General features: G+C 43.6%; 1 protein-coding gene across 2 annotated transcripts in view; it reads right to left on the minus strand.

Moving 5' to 3' along the window:
* Positions 1 to 7,459: 7,459 nt before the first annotated feature.
* The window catches only part of CALM1 (calmodulin 1), a 153,914-nt gene continuing 143,283 nt past the window's right edge, over positions 7,460 to 18,090 (minus strand). Inside the window, exons 1-5 of one of the 2 annotated variants that reach the window (XM_056851752.1) lie at positions 17,193 to 17,293; positions 13,708 to 13,851; positions 11,163 to 11,269; positions 8,567 to 8,702; positions 7,460 to 7,878 (exon numbers count right to left, since the gene is read on the minus strand). In XM_056851752.1, the coding sequence (XP_056707730.1) occupies positions 7,850 to 7,878; positions 8,567 to 8,702; positions 11,163 to 11,269; positions 13,708 to 13,777 (342 nt within the window). In that variant the 5' untranslated portion in view covers positions 13,778 to 13,851; positions 17,193 to 17,293 and the 3' untranslated portion in view covers positions 7,460 to 7,849. Of the gene's footprint in view, positions 7,879 to 8,566; positions 8,703 to 11,162; positions 11,270 to 13,707; positions 13,852 to 17,192; positions 17,294 to 18,090 lie in introns of those variants that run through there. The other variant, XM_056851753.1, reaches the window with a different exon arrangement.

Consider the following 18,090-nt stretch of genomic DNA (forward strand, 5'->3'; position numbering starts at 1 on the left):
TCAGCGAAAGGCAGAGGCCACTTAAGAAGCGGCTTCAAGCTATTTGTGTACCTGCTGTTAATACAGAGGTTGAATATAAATCAGCTGGGCTGGGCGATAGAGGCAGAGCTGCTGGCAAAGGGAGGTGAGTGCTGATTTTTGTCTTTCCTAAAACTGCTGGGGAGCATTAACTGAGGTTGCTGTGAGAGGGCTGTGTTTGAGGGAGAGTGGGTGCTTGTAGCCTGACTGTAGCTGTCTAAAGAGGGGTTTTTGGTGCTGGGTGGAGCTTGTGTGTGAGAGGCCGGGTCTGTGAGCATTTAAGTTGCAAATGCTCTTCCTCACCAGAGGCGCAAGGCAAAGGGCGAGGGCACAAGGGTTCTTGCCCTGTGGCTGTTAGCCTGGGGACCCTATAGGGTGGGGAAAGAATCCTGTTATTGGGGCAGTGTAAATCTGTGTGCCCTGCAGGAGTACCGAGTGAGTTAAGCATCGGTGTGAGTTAGCAGCCGGGCAAGGGAGCCAGGGCACCAGGCCTTTATTCAGTACAGGAAGGGCACAGTGTAGAGAGGGCAGGACACTTTCATTTCCAGGGTTAAAACACCAAAAATAAATAATCAAAATACCAATTATGAAGACAGAAATCCAGCAGGGGTCGGGGGGCTACCCAGTGTGCTGCAATGGAGTGTCACATGTATGACTATCTGCCTGCTGGGCAGAAATCATGGGTGTGTGCTCACTCGGTGCAGGGAGCTCCTGCCTCTCAAGGAGCGAGTTCACTTCCTTGAGACCAAGGTAGCTCAAGTGGAGGAACTGAGACAGGCAGAGAGGCAAAGGACGATTTCCCTTCCTATATCCATATTCAGTGCAATTCTCTGAAGGTTTACACCCTCTAAGTCCATCTCTATTTAGGATTGCACTGGTGACATTACACTACAGGTACAACCCAAGGTGTATTAAATCTTCCCGTATATGTGAGTTTATGATCCACCTTAAATCAGCACCAGTATCTCAGTCTATGGTTATGATCATTTTAAAATTAGTGATTGGAAGTAGGGTTGCCAGGTTCCTCTTCGCCACCCACAGGAGATTTTTGGGGTGGAGCCTGAGGAGGGAGGCGTTTGGGGAGGGGAGGGACTTCAATGCCATAGAGTCCAATTGCCGGAGCAGCCATTTTCTCCAAGTGAACTGATCTCTATCGGCTGGAGATCAGTTGTAATAGCGGGAGATCTCCAGCTACTACCTGGAGGTTCAGTACAGGAGCGAAGAATACTTATAAGTGCAAACAAATATTTATATGCTACCGTGTCTAATACAATACGCACTTCATAAATATACAAAAAGAACCATTCATACAGTTGTAACACACATACACAAAAACATCACTAGGATGGTGGTGAATGGAAAAAGTTCAATAAAAGGTGCAGTTTCTCTCAAGATATGCTCAACAGTCTTCTGTATTCATCCCATGCAGGTAAGTAGAGGTAATAAATATTAATTCAGAAGGAATAACTTCATGAGAGAAACTGCACCTTTTATTGAACTTTTTCCATTCAACACCATCCTAGAGATGTTTTTGTGTATGTGTGTTACAACTGTATGAATGGTTCTTTTTGTATATTTATGAAGTGCATATTGTATTAGACACTGTAGTATATAAATATTTGTTTGCACTTATAAGTATTCTTCGCTCCTGTACTGAATTTCTTATCCTTTGATACTAGTACAGTGGTGTCTATTTTCTCCTCCACTACCTGGAGGTTGGCAACCCTAATTGGAAGGCATAAATGTAAGTATCGCTAGGCTGCATTACACTAAACGAGTTTTGTATCCAGGCTCTTCTTTTGCACATTTCCTGCGGGATTACTACTTCCAAGTAAACAGCACAGAAATTCCTAACGCTAAGCATGACACACTCTATCCACATTTCTCCAAGGTAGAAATGCTACATTTCCACACAGGCTGATGATGAAATAGACCCTGAGATGGCAGGAACGATTGTATTCCAAGCAGTGTCGTTAATGATGGCCAAAAACCACTGCGGTGTTTACTCAGTAACTGCAGATGAGTCATCGCTCCCAGTGGTAGCTGTTCTAGGGCACACGAGGATTTCCATGCCAGAACCTCACCCAGTAGCAACGCTCTTTCCACCAACGAGGACCTTTATTAGCAGAGGCTGCAGCTATCTCTTTTTAACCCCTGCCCCCCGCGTTCGTTCTTCTGTTCCTACTGGAATGGAATGTTCTGAATGCTTTCACTAGGGTAGGAGATTTGGGCTTTTGTTCTTTTTACATCACTGAGAATGTCTTCCAACCCTTTCACAAGATCCAATGCCAATACAGCCCCTTGCTCCAGCGCCCAGCTGTTATATTATAGAACTCACAAGACCACCTTGTCCTGCAGCGAATGCTGCTAATGGCTATTGCTACAAACCTGTGTTTGCTACCTTGTGTATATCTGGAAAAGTTCCAAGGATCAGCCAGGAAGTTCTGGCTCCAAATCTGACTTCCACCTCAGATTCACTAAATAGCCTTCAGCTCCTGAAATATTCTTAAAACTTCAGTCTCCTCCTCTGCAATACTGACAAAACAGGACAAGGATCAGAGGAGCATGCCTATTATCTTAGGTGCTGTGGAACACAGGCAGTCTGCTGCTGCTGCAGTCGTCTTTTTTGTGGGCTTCCTAGAGGCACCTGGTTGGCCACTGTGGTAGGGGACATGCCATATTAGATCTTGAATCAATCCTTTTCTGTATTAGATTTTGTATTAATCCACGCTTTGATTACACGCTGGACTACTGAGCGGGAATGTTATGGGAAAGAATGGTGACAGGAAAGATTCCTTGAGAAAATGCCACAGGGAGCTGTTGTAAATAACATGAATGATATGCATAGATAGAAGGCCTGTAGCGCCACCAGAGATCTAAGGCATATTGTTTATGGAACCCCACAAGAACTGTGAGTATCCAAAGGCTATGCTAGAAGAATGTATGTTTTAAAGCAATGATGGCAATCTGACTTCTATGCATATCAGTAGAACACACATTCTCAAGGTTGTCCACGTATTTCAAAGAAGACCCCAACAACCAATGTATCGCCAGTCCACATTCCAATACTGATTATACGAACTCAGGTGTCACTAGTACATTTTTGTCATGTACTGCTATATGTCACGTGCAAGTATTACTGTTATATTACTACACACCAGCGAAAAGGTATATAAGGTGACATTATGCTTGTGTCAAATGTGCAGAATGGTTGTGTGGATTACCAAGCCAATTTTGCCCATATGCATTTTGGTGAATGCACGTACAATCCATGTAGAGCACACACATGGCTTTTGTTCATGAGCAGGTTAAGTAATTCTTACATTACACTCCGCACATGAAGGGCTGAACATGCAACTGAAATTCTGCGCTTACCCATGTACTGGGCCCTAGTTATACTTATAAAGTGAATGCACATTACCTCTTCCCATACATTCAGGATGGAAATGTGCTGATTATAACACAAATACAGGACAACCATGTAAAGCACACTGAATACTTGTAAAATATTAAGTTCCAACCCATTCATCAGTTCCTATCAAGTTTTGCACATTTTAGACATACACACACCCTGCTATCTTAATAAGGAATCTAGCATCACAGTATTTAATAGCCAAGGACTGGACATTTTACAGATAACCAAATCCATGTAATGGGGAAGCCACAAATCCCACAAGGCTCTGCAAAGTTAGGACACCCCCCCACACACACACACACAGCAAACATAGGGCAGTACATACTAAAATTGATAATATCTGGGTTTTGCAATGTCTGCCACATGTGAAAACTACCAGAGGTCAGGTGGTATTTTGGGAATGGCAACAGTGAAAAATGTCCTGGACCCCAGGAGGTGGTGAAAAGTGCTGCCAAGTCGCAGAACTTATGGCGACCCCACAGGGTTTGCAAGGCAAGGTACATTCAGACGTGGTTTGCCATTGCCAGCCTCTGCATTGCAACCCTGGACTTCCTTGGTGGTTTCCCATCCAAATATTAACCAGGGCCCACCCTGCTTAGCTTCAGAGATCAGGAGAGCCTGGGCCATCCAGGTGAAGGCTCCCCAGCAAAGTTTACTGTAAGTGGCCATTTCATCCAGGCACAGAAGTTTGACATGCCTTATACTGGCTGCTAGATCCCAGGGAACACGGAGGGTTAATCTCCCCAGCAGGAGGGCTAAACTGGTCTCTTTATAGAAATGCAAATAGCTTAACTCAGGAAGAGCAAAGTCACAACTCAAGCTATCAGTGCTTCAGAGGCAGATGGGTCTGGGGTCCTAAGAGACAGACAAAGTGTTATATCCCCTGAAAAAGAGAAAAAGCAATGAATTCCCTGATAGGGAAAGATGGGTGTAGTGCCCTCTGGGGTCCAGGGAACATCATACCTGGAATCCACAGGTCTTGAAATCATGAGCCCAGTCAGTTTCCTTAGGCAGGTTGCTGTTTACCAATTCAGGCACCTGAAGGTGTGGTTCACTTCACCCACCTCAGGGTAACTCTACATAGGAGAAGTGCCACAATGCTGCAACCTGCCTTCAACTTCTCCCTTCTTCTTGGCCCAGCCTCCTCCCATTTCCCCTTCCTCTCTTTTTATAGCCCCAACTTCACACCTGGAGAGCTAGTGTGGTGTAGTGGTTAAGAGCAGTGGTTTGGAGCGGTGGACTCTGATCTGGAGAATGGGGTTGGTTCCCCACTCCTCCACAGGAGGCTAATCTGGTGAACTGGATTTGTTTCCCCACTCCTACACATGAAGCCAGCTGGGTGACTTTGGGCTAGTTACATCTCTCTCAGCCCCACCTACCTCACAGGGTGTCTGTTGCAGGGAGGGGAAGGTGATTGTAAGCTGGTTTGATTCTTCCTTAAGTGGTAGAGAAAGTCGGCACATAAAAACCAACTCTTCTTCTTCAGCTAAGCTCAGCTCTCTTGTTTGTTCCCTGCCCTGCCTCAAGACATCTGGTCCCAGAGAATCTTTGGTCTCCCACCCAGGCTTGCTCAGTGCTTTCACACCCTTCGAGCCTTCTTGGGCCAGGATGCCAAGACCGCCCTGTTGCTAAGGCTTCTGCCCCTGGTCCCACCTTGATCCACTCAGGTGAGGCTTGCTGCTGGGCCCAAGGGCCTGCCCTGCCAGGCAATTTGTTTCTGGGTAGCCTGCCACAAAGGGGAATAAAAATTCCAGGCCAGAAGAGAAAGGGGACTTTCCCCATCTTAGCCAATGGCTCACACATGGAGCTACCTCAGACCTGAGCTTTTACAACAGCAACACTGACCACGTGCAACTAACAAATTAATGATACACCATCCATGGAACAGAGGTATGGACCATTTCAAAACACTAGTGACTCCAAAAAAATAAGAACCTATCCTTAACACTTTAAGAATATAAACAGGGACAGAAGGATTTGCGATTTTCCCAATTTTCTTTTGGATCCCTGCTCAGATTTGCTGTGTCTTGATTAAACATAATATTAATTTGGATAGTGCTGACATGGTTCCTGTAAATCCCACCATTAAGAGATACTTACCTAGTAGCAGCACAGGGGAAGTGGGTGAGATTGATTCTCCCAATCCCCAGACGGTGAATGTGCATCTGTTAAGACTGCAGCAGTTTAAGAGCCAAGCGGGGAATGCAAACCGGGAGCAGAGCCTCTATCAGCAAACCAGTGAAGAGTGCTAAGGCTCTAGCCCTTTAGCAGGAGGTGCTCTTTGAAGTGGTGGCAACCTCAGAGAAGGAAGGGGGAATGGGGCTTGACCGAGAGCTCAGGAAGGCTGTTGCTTTTCTCTCTCTTGGGTGAGCCTAAATGGAACTTGAGAGAGCCGAGAGCTGTTGTGTCACAGCAACCTAAAATGGAGCGGGCTGGATGACATGATGGGGGGGAGAGGGGAGAGGGGAGAGGGGAGAGGGGAGGGGGGAGAGGGGAGGGGGGAAAGAGGAAGGAAGCCAGAGCCAGCATGCAGGCAAAAGGATGAGACTTGGTACGCCTTCACAAGCCCCCCTCCACCCCTTCTACATACCAGTAGTTTGTTCCAATGCCTGTTGCCTCACAGCTGCAAATTCAGTATTTCCTGCCTGGCTGTAGGGCCAGTGTGGTATAGTTGTATAGCCCAGGAAGGCTAGTAGACCCTTAGGTACAGCTGGTAAGGGCGTGCAGGGGAAAGGGAAATGATGCATACAGTGAAAGTGTATGATCTAATCCGGGGAGGGGTGATTAAAAAACAAACAAAAGCCAACATGCCTGAATAAGGGTCCTAGTGTTCAGCCCTTCACATGCTTTCCCATGATTGCCAAAGTAATGGGAAAAGGTGCAGATTTGCTTTCTCCCTCCCCTAAAAAAGGAAACCAGTTTCTTTACCTTTTTTCTTTTTCATCTCAGACACGGCCCTATCTGCCTCCCGCAATACACACTTGGCTCATTTCTAAAATCCTCACCTTCAAATTCATCCTATCCAGCTCATATCCTGTGATAATTTGCCTCTGTTTAACTCTGGAGACCCCAAATGGTGAGTAGTTAGTAAAAAACTTTTAAAAATACAAAAACACTCCTTTTTGTTAAGATGCAAATTCTAGCATTTTCACCACATTTGAAAAAAAAATGGTGTCACACTCCAGCAGACTGCAGGCAAATCAGAATGAAGCCCATTTGAGCCACAGAATTAAGAGGGTCAGGATATGAAAGGCAAGCACAAGTTCATTTATTTATAGCAAAGGTCTTGGGTTACAAGAGGTCAGTTCTTGCCATCTTGAAGAAAGGTTAAACGGGATAAGTTATTGCATACATGTGCATTATAATTTAGCAGCAAGTCATTCATAGAAAACATTTCCCCTTCCTACTGCCCTTTTTTGGTTTAGTCTCTCAGTTGTATAGATATATATGTATATTTGCCTTTTTTTACGAAGCATGTAACACCACCTTTAAGTTAATGGCCTTTTATTGGAAAAAAAGACTAGCATTTACAACTTGGAATGGACATAAACTGTAAATATCTTGAACAGCAATGTTGATAATTGTGCTGAAGTCCACAGGCTTCTCTGCCAACTCCAAGTCTTGGTACAGAAGGTTTTTAAACATGAGGTGTCGTCCAAAGATGTTTCCTTCACCACCACCACCCCCACACACCAAAGGTCTCCTTTTTAAAATTTTGTGAACGGTAACAGCCTGACACCCGTTTCACAATAGTGCAATGCAGACAAAATTAAAACCAACATAACACATACATGCCACCATTTTGGGGAGGGGGACACTGCTATGACAGACAGGAGAATCTTTCCACCTTCTTGAGTGGGGGGGGGGTTCCCATTAAACACTTTGCATCCCTTCAACCAGTTTTGCTGCATACCATCCTGAGGTATAAACCAATTTTGAAAAGTAAACCAGCTATGACAATTTATCACTACAAATTGAGCCAGAATCCACTTTTGGACAAAAGAGTGGATTTTTTTTTAAGATTTGTTTTTTTTCTGGGTTTTTTTTAAAACTGTTTTAATACAAATGTCTGACTGTGCTCAATTGTCAAGCTGCATGCATGAAAAACTGGCCAGCCCAAACAGTGTAATAGTCATCAGCAAATGGAACTTTTGAGGAGTTCCCTAAGTGGTTTCTTATTTTAAAGGTAGTACAATTATTTATACTGGAAAAAAACTTGATGTTTGACTTGATCTTTTTTGGGGGGGAACAGGACCACCAACCATTACATGCAGTTTGTGGACAGAAGGTATTTTGACATTCAGTTTTGCTATACAGAAACAGAATGAATAAATGAACATTTTTTTTTTGCAAGAGGTAAGTAAAAGATTCAATTTGATTCTTCTAGAGGAAAAAAAAAGGTGAAAGGAGGTCTCTTCATTTCGCAGTCATCATCTGTACGAATTCTGAAAGAGAGAAACAACACAATGTGCTACTTTTATCCCCTCTGGAAAGGAAGTGGTAAAATGAGCTTCTGCAGCAGAAACCACTAAATACAGGTAGTTAGGGACAATGCATAAAAGCACGGGCTCAGATCTGATGAATGAATTCCATGAACAAAAGCGGAACATGCTTCCACTTCCTCTAGAACTTTCATTTGCATAAGGGCCCACTGAAAAGTATTGACCTTGCAGCAACAGAAGTTCTAGCCAGAGTGGTGTAGTGGTTAAGAGCAGTGGTTTGGAGCGGTGGATTCTGATCTGGAGACCGGGTTCGATTTCCCACTCCTCCACATGAGCAGCGGAGGCTAATCAGGTGAACTGGATTTGTTTCCCCACTCCTACACACTAAGCCAGCTGGGTGATCTTGGGCAAGTCACAGCTCTGTTAGAGCTCTCTCAGCCCCACCTACCTCACAGGGTGTCTATTGTGGGGAGGGGAAGGGAAGATGATTGTAAGGCAGTTTGAGTCTCCCTTAAGAGAAAGAGAAAGTCAGCATATAAACTCTTCTTCTTCTAGAGGGAACATAGCCTGCAGCAGAGCCTCTCTAGTGCCCACAGAACTCAATCACAGGATCCAAGTACAGTGGCCAACCCACAACACATGGGGCTCCGTCCCTTCAGAGTGCTAACTGGATACATGAACCACACCTTACCTTCATAGTTCACTTGCCCATCCCCATCAATATCTGCTTCTCTGATCATTTCATCTACTTCTTCATCCGTTAGCTTTTCTCCTAAGTTTGTCATAACATGACGTAGTTCAGCCGCACTGATGTATCCGTTGCCATCCTGGGAAAAGAGCAACAAGATGACTTACTTCACAGGAAGTCTTAAATTCTAACAGAAGTTGATAGCGCTGGGTTCAAACAATCTGCTCTCGGCTTATTATTCTTGCCCGTCTTTTCCAAAAGACACTCCAAAGTAAAAAGAGCTTCCTGATGGTAAGACCAGTATGGTAACAGAAACAGTTGCACAGATAACAGCAAAAAAAGCTTCCTATGGACACTTTCAGGGACAGGAGACATTTAGCCTTTTCAAAAGATACTGTTGACATCTTGCATGAGAGGAAAGATACCAAAGCAGCTGTCCGTGAACTGTCACAATTAGCAAGAGCTGGAGAGATCCAGATTCAAGCCCATGAAGCTCGTGGGATGACCTTGGGCTAGTTACTCTCTCTCAGCCTAACCTACTTCATACAGCTGTTGCAAAGATAATATGAAGAAATATGCCTCTGTGGAAGACAGATGGAATAAAAATATGACAGGACTATGTGTGCTTTTTTTGGCGGGGGGGGGGAGAACTATTTTATCAGGCCTTCTAAAAAGAAACTGGGGAGCAGGCATTGTAGATGGATAAAGAACAGGAGATTCATACAAAGACTGTTGTTCTCAAACCACTTAGCAACAGGAACTTGATTAAATTCTGCAGTTCAGCTGTAGGCAGCAATGTTCACAGGCCACTTTCCCCCATTTGACCTTAACAGGAGTGTCCCCATCACGGAACCAACTGTGCTGAGTGCCAATAAAGTACTTTGAAGCTCAGTGAACATCAGAGAGAATGGAAGTGAATGTTTCACTTCTTAAATATGGTGGGCTCCCTTCTCCTTTAGGGACTTTTCTAACAAGCAGTGGGTCATTTCTCCCACTAATAAGTCTCAAGAGTGCCATCCAGAACAGAAATAGGAAAGCAAAGAAAAATTAGTATTTAAATCAGTCTGGAGAAAGGTCACTTAGCTGTGTCCTATGGGCTCCAAGAGATTTAATTTTTCTCTTTGCTTTTTGAAATCCTGTTCCCCACCAAGTTTTGAAAAGACCGTGGAAAGGGGAGATGTGGTTTGAGATAATCTGGAAATCCAGCTGGGCGGAATTTAGCCACTGGTGTTTTAGCAGTAGTACCAAATAAGTGGAGGGCACAGGATTCTTTGGGTCACAGCACTAAACAGACGTAAGGCTGCACTGTTAAGTCACCGTTATGGAAAACCCATTCTCTTAGAAAATCAGTACAACTACAGCTGAAATACAAAAAGGTTCCAGAGTCTCTACTACAGGTCTTTGCTCAACTGATATGCTTCCCCTCGACCTTGTTACAGTGGACTGAAAATTCACTTGACAAGCTATCACTCTCTCAGCTGAGGCCAATGGCCAAAGGGACCAGTACTGATGTTAAAAGCTCTGTCATTCTCTTACCACAGAATTAAGGTGCATATGCTGCCCAAGACAGAGTTTTTTCACACCGTGTACAACAATAAACCAAAGTTTAGTGCATCTGCTGGAAGAAGCTGCAGCCAATCCTGGCTCTCTGTTTACTGTAGCTATAGGATACATTTATATTTTTAAGTGTTTAAGCAAATTGTGGCCTGCCCCTGAAGACTTCAGAACCTTCAATGAGTCTGGAATGCAGCAGCAAGCTACTGCCAGGTGTCGATATCCCACAAGTTCTTAAAGATCTTCCACTGGTTTGCCAGCTTCAACGCCTAGTTTAAGTTCATTTTTCATTTCTAAAAGTTGTATTAAGGCTTGGATCAGGGTATCTGATTATCTACTCCTGCCTGGACATTGTGTTCTTCACAGTAGATCCTGCTTTGGGCCTCTGCCTTCAGAAGTGAAGCAGTTGGCCATGTATGTCAGGGACTTCTCAGTAATGGTGCCCCAGATTTGAAATACCCTTTCCGTTCTCGCCTTGCCTGTCCCCAACACTTGACTGTTCTTGGGCTAAGTTTTTTGTCTTCAGCATAATTACTAGGGATTTTAGTCTTCCATGCTTGCTCTTTTTGTCGGTCGCTTTGGATTTCTACTGAATATTCAACGTAATTGGTTTTAAAGTTGATTTTTAAAATTTCTGAATGTTTTATGAATTTGAAAACATTTTAACATGTCACTGCAGAATGAGTGCATGTTTTTATTCAAAATATTTGTATCATGAGGACAAAGAGGACCTTGTACAAACTCACTGGAATACTATACAATACTTCATCTCTTTGGCAACAGTTGGTGAAAAATGAATTTTCAAGACTTGTTTCTTTTTATCCTCACCAACAACCCTTGTTGTACAAGCAAGACCAGGAAGGTAGCACTGGTCCAAAAAAGGTCCCTGGTTAGACAGTGCTGTGACCACTGAATATTCTGTAGTCAAACCCAGCCGTCTGCAGCACACTAGACTAGACCTTACAAGGAAGTCAATTTCATCCCGGCTTTCAGCCTTTATGGCCAGGACCAAACAAACAGCTGGTTAAATGTCTCCAAACCATACCTTGTCAAAGACTCTGAACGCCTCACGAATTTCTTCCTCGCTGTCTGTATCTTTCATTTTTCTGGCCATCATGGTCAAGAATTCTGGGAAGTCAATAGTGCCATTGCCTTGAAAATAAAGTGGAAGAGAGTTAAAGCCAGCAACTGTCACTATAACGCCTCAGTTCCTTTACGACAAGGCCTGTTCTTTACTTAATTCAACTGTGGATCAGATATTATGAACTCTAGCTTTTCTTCTAGAACCGTAAAAAAAAAAAGTGATAGTCTTTTCAGGCAATTCAGCTTTCAATAGGCATCTTCCCTAAATTGTTGTTGCCCTGTCCTATCAGACACAACTGTACATGTTCCATTAAACCAGTATTATGGACAAGTTAGCAGCACAGCAAGTAAAGCTGTTAAGAGGTTTAGCATGGAGTTCCCTCAGTCACTGTAAAGGCCTCAAAATGTGAAGAGCAACTGTGAGAACACTTAAAAGATATTTCATGCAGTAGTGTGGGGGAGAAGGTGGGAACTGACTCCAATACATTTTCTGTGGAACCTCTGCAGTTACCACCTCCCATCCACTAGGTACACTCCTGCAAATTCATTGGTTTCAACTAGTTTCAGGTTCAAAAAACTAACATTCCTTCAAGATTTCTATATCACTGTTCTTGCCTTCCCAGCCCCTTTCGAATAATCTGAGGATTCTGCAGATGTTCTTGCATGCCACAAGGATCAATACCCCATTTAACCCCAGACTTCCATGATATTCTTCCCAGTATTCACAAACAATTCTGTTAACAGCTCCCACAAATAGTAAGCAGATCTTGTTATGAATGGCTTAAAGAAGGGGAATTTAAAAAAATGGGCAGAGTTTAGGCCACACCAGCATCTGTAGTTTAATGTACTGCCCAATATGTACCCCCAGCAATTCCAGAGAGAATATGTCAGCATAGAAAACTGAGGAACAGGTTGTTTCAAGATTCCAGGAAACGTCCTAAATTTAACAAACTCCACTCCCTTTAGTGGTATACCAACAGACCTCATTGGGAATAAGGCTTCCTGAATTTTGTTTTTAATCCAGTGGGAAAGGGTTTATTTGTATGTGTTTAAGAATCTTTAGCCAAGTATTAGATTGATTCATTGATGACAGCCATAAATAAGACATGAAATACACAGGAGTATGGAGCAGTTCCATTCTTTTCCAGTATGCTGTTATGCCCAAGGGCCTTTTGTTGAGAAAGGATCTGAGACAGAAGACTCTTTAAATAATTCTCAGGCTGCCTCCAAACCACTGTAAAGATCTTGTACTGTGCCCATCATTTTGACAGACCTTTGCAGGTGGATAGAAGTCCCAGTGGGATGCAACCTCCCTAGCATCCACTTATTTCTATTCCATTTTCTAACTCCTCTTAAAAAGTTTCTTTTTAACAAAAAGACCTTTCGCGTGCTAGAGAATATTAAGGCTACAGTGTCAAAACTCCCTGCTACTAACAATAGCGAGGGAAAGCCAAGAAGATGTTTAAAAGCAGTCCCAATTGCTGCTACACAATTTTTGTTAGTGGTAAATATACTCCCAGGATTAGATTCAAAACTGGAGAGAGCCTCTTCTCTTCACCCACACCCAATCCAAACCCAACTGCAAAATCCCAATAAGTGCATTCGCTAAATGCACCTCATGATCCACTAATCACAGCTACCACTGATATCTTCCGGCTTCACTTATCTGGCTGTTGCAGCACATACGACAATGAAGAGGCCTCCTTGCTTGGCATCTAGAATATTAGCATTCAGGAAGGCTTGAAGGATCCAGGTGCCCTGGGAAAACTACATCTCCAAGAATCCCTTGTACTAGCATCCCAGGCCTCCAGATTTCCTTCTTTGCTGTAACCACCACAACCAAGTCAGGGAACTGAGGTGATGGCAGAAAGGGACAGGGAGTTTTGCTTTAGCTTCAGTTAGAGTCAGAGAGACCTCAGAAGCAGAAGAGAGGAACGCTGATCTCTCAACTGAGCAAGTTTGCATTCCAATTCTGGCCCATCCTCAGCCACTCCTTTGACAGCATCGCAAATGTTTGTATCCCATTTTTAACTTCGGTTATACTGCTGTCAGAACAGCCATGACTTTTCATTAGAAATTTTTAAAAAAACATTAAGTTCAATTTACCAGAATTTCTTTGACATGCTTTAAGAGAGCCAGTGTGGTGTAATGGTTATGAGTGGTAGACGCTAATCTGGAGAACCAGGCTGGATTCCCCACTCCTCCACATGAGCGGCAGACGCTAATCTGGTGAACCAGGTTGGTTTCCCCACTCCTACACATGAAGCCAGCTGGGTGACCTGGGGCAAGTCATAGCTTTCTTAGGAGTTCTCTCAGCCCCACTACCTCACAGGGTGTCTGTTGTGGGGAGGGGAAGGTGATTGTAAGCCGGTTTGATTCTTCCTTAAGTGGTAGGAAAAGTTGGCATATAAAAACCAACTCTTCTTATTCTTTTTAACTAGATGTCCATGCCAGAGAAGCCAAATGCACAAAAGAATGGTAGACTATTCACAAGTTCAAGCACTTACCATCAGCATCTACCTCATTGATCATGTCTTGTAATTCTGCTTCTGTTGGGTTCTGACCCAGTGACCTCATGACAGTCCCCAGTTCTTTTGTTGTGATGGTGCCGTCACCATCTTTATCAAATAGAGAGAAGGCTTCCTTGAATTCTGAGGACAGAAAGAGGCCCAATCACCAGGTAGCACAGTAGCTGCCATTTAAGAGCAGTATTAAAACCAAAAACGGTGTAACCCAAAAGGTGATCCCACAAGAGACAAATTTAATCCATGTTAGATCACAATAGTTTACATATGTAAATACAATATAAACCTGATTTGACATATACATGTACAAAAAATTATTCTCTGCTCATCAGTATCAATTCTCTCGTCCTGTTGACTACACTACTTGCTAGTGAATGTCATGTAAACATAAAGCTCAGTGTGTCAACATCAACAGTGTTTCACTTGGAAGAGGGAGACTAGGGCTTAGGTCCCCAGCTCAGCCATCATTCTCACAGAATGACTCTGAGCAGTCACTATCCTTCATCTCTACAGAGATACTGGATGAGGGGTCATGGCTTAGTGGCAGAGGATCTGCTTTGCATGCAGAAGATCCCTGGTTCAGTCCTCGGCATCTCAAGTTAAAAAGATCATCTCAAGTTAAAAAGATCAGGTAATAAGTAACAGGAAGTTCTCTACTGGAGACCCTGGAGAGCTGCTGCTGGATAGGGAACACAAGATCAGCCTTGACGAACCAATGGCTTGACCTGGTATGAGGCAACCATTTGTGAGGATAGCTCCCTCAAACCTTCCCAGGATGTGCTCTGTGGAGATTTATTGGAAATAGGAGAATATGGACTCTTTATCACATTACAGAATGGTCAAAAAGAGTGAGTTTTCACTGCAAGACCTAGCAGCTGCCACTAACCACTCTACACCCATTTAATGTTTCTTGTAAACATTAGCATCTCCAGTTCAGTTTTTTTTTGTTTGCCGTAAAGTCACAGCTAACGTATGGCGACCCTGTAGGGTTTTCAAGGCAAGAGATGCTCAGAGGTGGTTTACCATTGTCTGCCTCCATGTGGTGACCCTAGACTTCCTTGGTGGTCTCTTATCCAAATACTAACCAGGGTCGACTCTGATTAGCTTCTGAAATCTGACAAGATTGGGCTAGCCTGAGGTACCCAGATCAGGGCAATTCAGCTTTACAATATCAAATTCTTACACCTCTCAGAGACCACCACACATTACAAACAAATAACTGACTTAACAGCAAGCAGCATTTTTCAGCATAACAAGTGACACAGCGGAGAACACACAGCACATTTTCACCTCAATCCCACTATGATGAGCATCAGGTGGGGACTCAGTGACTCAACTTGGTGAGCATTGCGGCTGCGTGGGTATTCAAATTCAAGTCCCTTCGTTCAATCTCAAGTCCTCCCATACAACACCAGTCACTGTTTTTCACATTGAACAAATGTACAAATGAAAACGGATTCTGAGTTCTCTTTATGGGGAAGCCTAGACTAACCAGCCAAATGTATTTTAATTCATTCAATTCTGCCTTTCAAAAGGGAACAAGTTTTGAATACACATCAGTAAGAGAAACAGGCAGCTTGTTCTCCAACAAATGGTTTTTGTCAAGGCCTTTGTGCACTTGTATACTGTTCAAAAGGATGCAACAACTAAGACAATGTGAAAGGCCAGTCACTATTTAACCCCTATCAGAGAGTGGAGGACTAAGAATGAAAAATAGCAACTCGCCCAAGGTCACCTGGTGTATTCATAACAGCTTCATGGATTGCTGGGTTCAGGACCCAGATGGCATGCTCCAAGATTACACAGAGAAGTCTAACTGAAGTCAGCAGAATTATTAGTGACAAGGAGCATTCATTCGTTTGCAGGACTTGCAATAAAATTGGTCAGACCAATAATATTTGGATTTTGCCTGCATTAACCTGCAATGTTGTAGTCTATGGACAGGCAGAAGACTGATCTGGTGTACTGGAAGACCACCAGCCAGATTCTGGTAGGCTATCAAGTACCTATCGGTTGCAGAGGAAGAATGATGGACCAGGCAGTCCCTGGTGTGGTCTAGCAGGGGAGTTATATTGTTAAGCAGCAAATGCATTCATGATATAGCAAGTGTGTGCTATGTACTGCAAGATTCCAAGTGTGTATTCTTGCTAGAATCCTTATGGGCTACTGATTGGTCAAAGCAAGAGAGAACAACAGGACATGTGAAGGTAGTCAACCCACCATTGTTCTAGTCAATACAGCTGTCCAAGTGTTGTAGCTTCTGCTTACAGAACTTAAGAGATTTCTACAATGTCTGTGCACAACTATTACTCACTCAATAGGTTATCCCTATGCAAAAAATCAATTTTCATTATCCACACAGTGACTGTATTTTTGCACAGCTCACACATTACTTCCCCCCCCAAGGTGCTCTTCTGCAATTACCACTCATAGAAGCACATTTTGTTCTCTCTTTTTCAGCCCATTCAAGTTTCTGAGAATTTCAAACCCTTTATTAAGGCCATCGCTGTAAAATAGTGATGCTTTCCCAAGAGCTTTAGGAGCAGCTAGAAAGAGTTACCAACAAGAACCAGAATGGGTAGCAAAAGATCAAATTTTATTGTGTGTGTGTGTGGTAAGTGCTGTCAGGTCGCTTCCGACTCATGGTGACCCTATGAATGAAAGTCCTCCAAAATGTCCTATCTTTGACAGCCTCTTTCTAGCTTGCAAACAAATAAGCTTGATCTCTTAACTGAATCTAACTCACTGAATTAAAGCCTGCTTTCCTATGCAAGAATAAACCATGGAGAGAAAAAAATACTGTTGAAGTCCAGCATTAGAAATACAACAGTGTGTCATGTGCATTAGTACCATTACAGGTACTAGGATCCTCCTGTATCTCTCAAGGGCCATCCACTAACTATACCTTCAACGAGTTGGGGTTTGTGCTGCGAACCTTCTAGATATCTGAACTCTGGTCAGTTCTCAGATTATTAGTTATGACCACCAACCAACAATATCGATATTTACTTTTCATGTCTGGGAGGAATTAGTTGGCCAAGCAACTCCCTTGCCCTCGCTTCTGAAAAAGTCTAGACACTGGTCTTCAAGTAAGTGATCTTTACTGGTATCCTTGAATAGGTCTGGTTTGCCTGTCTTTACGCAAACATTTCATATTTTTCCCTTCGTCTTGAAAGAAACATAACTATATAGAGCACAGAAGAGATGTGTGTGAGACAGTAGTTTTAATTGCCACCATTAAGAAAACTTGCATGTTTGTTCGGGAAACATATGAATTATTACATAGGAAATAGGATTTTAAAACCAGTCTTTCCTTGCTTATGTAAAGAACAGCCTGACAGGAACACACCATCTGAAGAGAAAACAGCCAAGTGATGCCAGCCACCGAGAATGTTCTGCAATATTTTTATATTCGGAATAGGTTGCTAGGCCAACAGAAACCATCTCCCTCCAATTAGGATACTTACCAGCAATCTGCTCTTCGGTCAGCTGATCGGCCTATGTAAAGAATAGAAAAGTATTTCAGAACATCGTTTGCCTGTAGCTAGGTCAAACCACAAGATGCGACAGCAACTCTGAGAGGCTACGGGACATTATGTTACGTGTTAACGCCGGGCACCTCAAGAACCATCGACAACAGAAGTCACAAGAGGGAGAGTAAACAGAGTTGAGATGGCGGCAGCTGAGGAGGAGACAACAGTGAACTGTCAGGCCAGAAGCAAGGGGTTCCTTGTCTTGGCAAACAGGGCCCACTTACACTAGTAATCATGGAGCAGGCCTTCTCTTTTCCTATCTGGGTCGTGGTTTCACTACAGCCAAGAGACTGGCCTGCCACAGAGCCACTGCTCCTGGTACTACACAGCAGAGCTGGCTTACAAGCAGGCCAGAGAGGCGTGAGGCATGTTGCCATACCAAGACACACAGGGGTCCCTCCAGAAACCAGCCAAAACATAATCCATAGTTGAGTTTAATTTTTAAACTCGCTTGCTATTATTCCATCTAATAGGCTCTGGCAACTGAGACCGTGCCAGACTATTAAAGAGCGCCTCTTAAAAAATTCATACACCGTTTACAAGTCTTAGTTACGATGCCAGTCAGCGATCCCCCAGCTCCAAAGGTGATGCAAGGAAGCAACTGCACGTCTCCTGTGGTGCAGTTTAGGGCACAACGGAGCTGTCATGAAAAATCCTAAGACTCATGGTGAGCTTCAGGCATATGCTTAACTTTCCCAATTAAATGCCATCAAGCCGCACCCGACTCATGGCAATTCTTCATGGGGTTTTCAAGGCAAGAGATGAGCAGAGGTGGTTTGTCGTTGCCTTCCTCTGCATAGCAACCCCAGCCTTCCTGGGTGGTCTCCCATCC

Source organism: Euleptes europaea, chromosome 6, assembly GCF_029931775.1.
Source record: "Euleptes europaea isolate rEulEur1 chromosome 6, rEulEur1.hap1, whole genome shotgun sequence".
Taxonomy (NCBI): Eukaryota; Metazoa; Chordata; class Lepidosauria; order Squamata; family Sphaerodactylidae; genus Euleptes; species Euleptes europaea.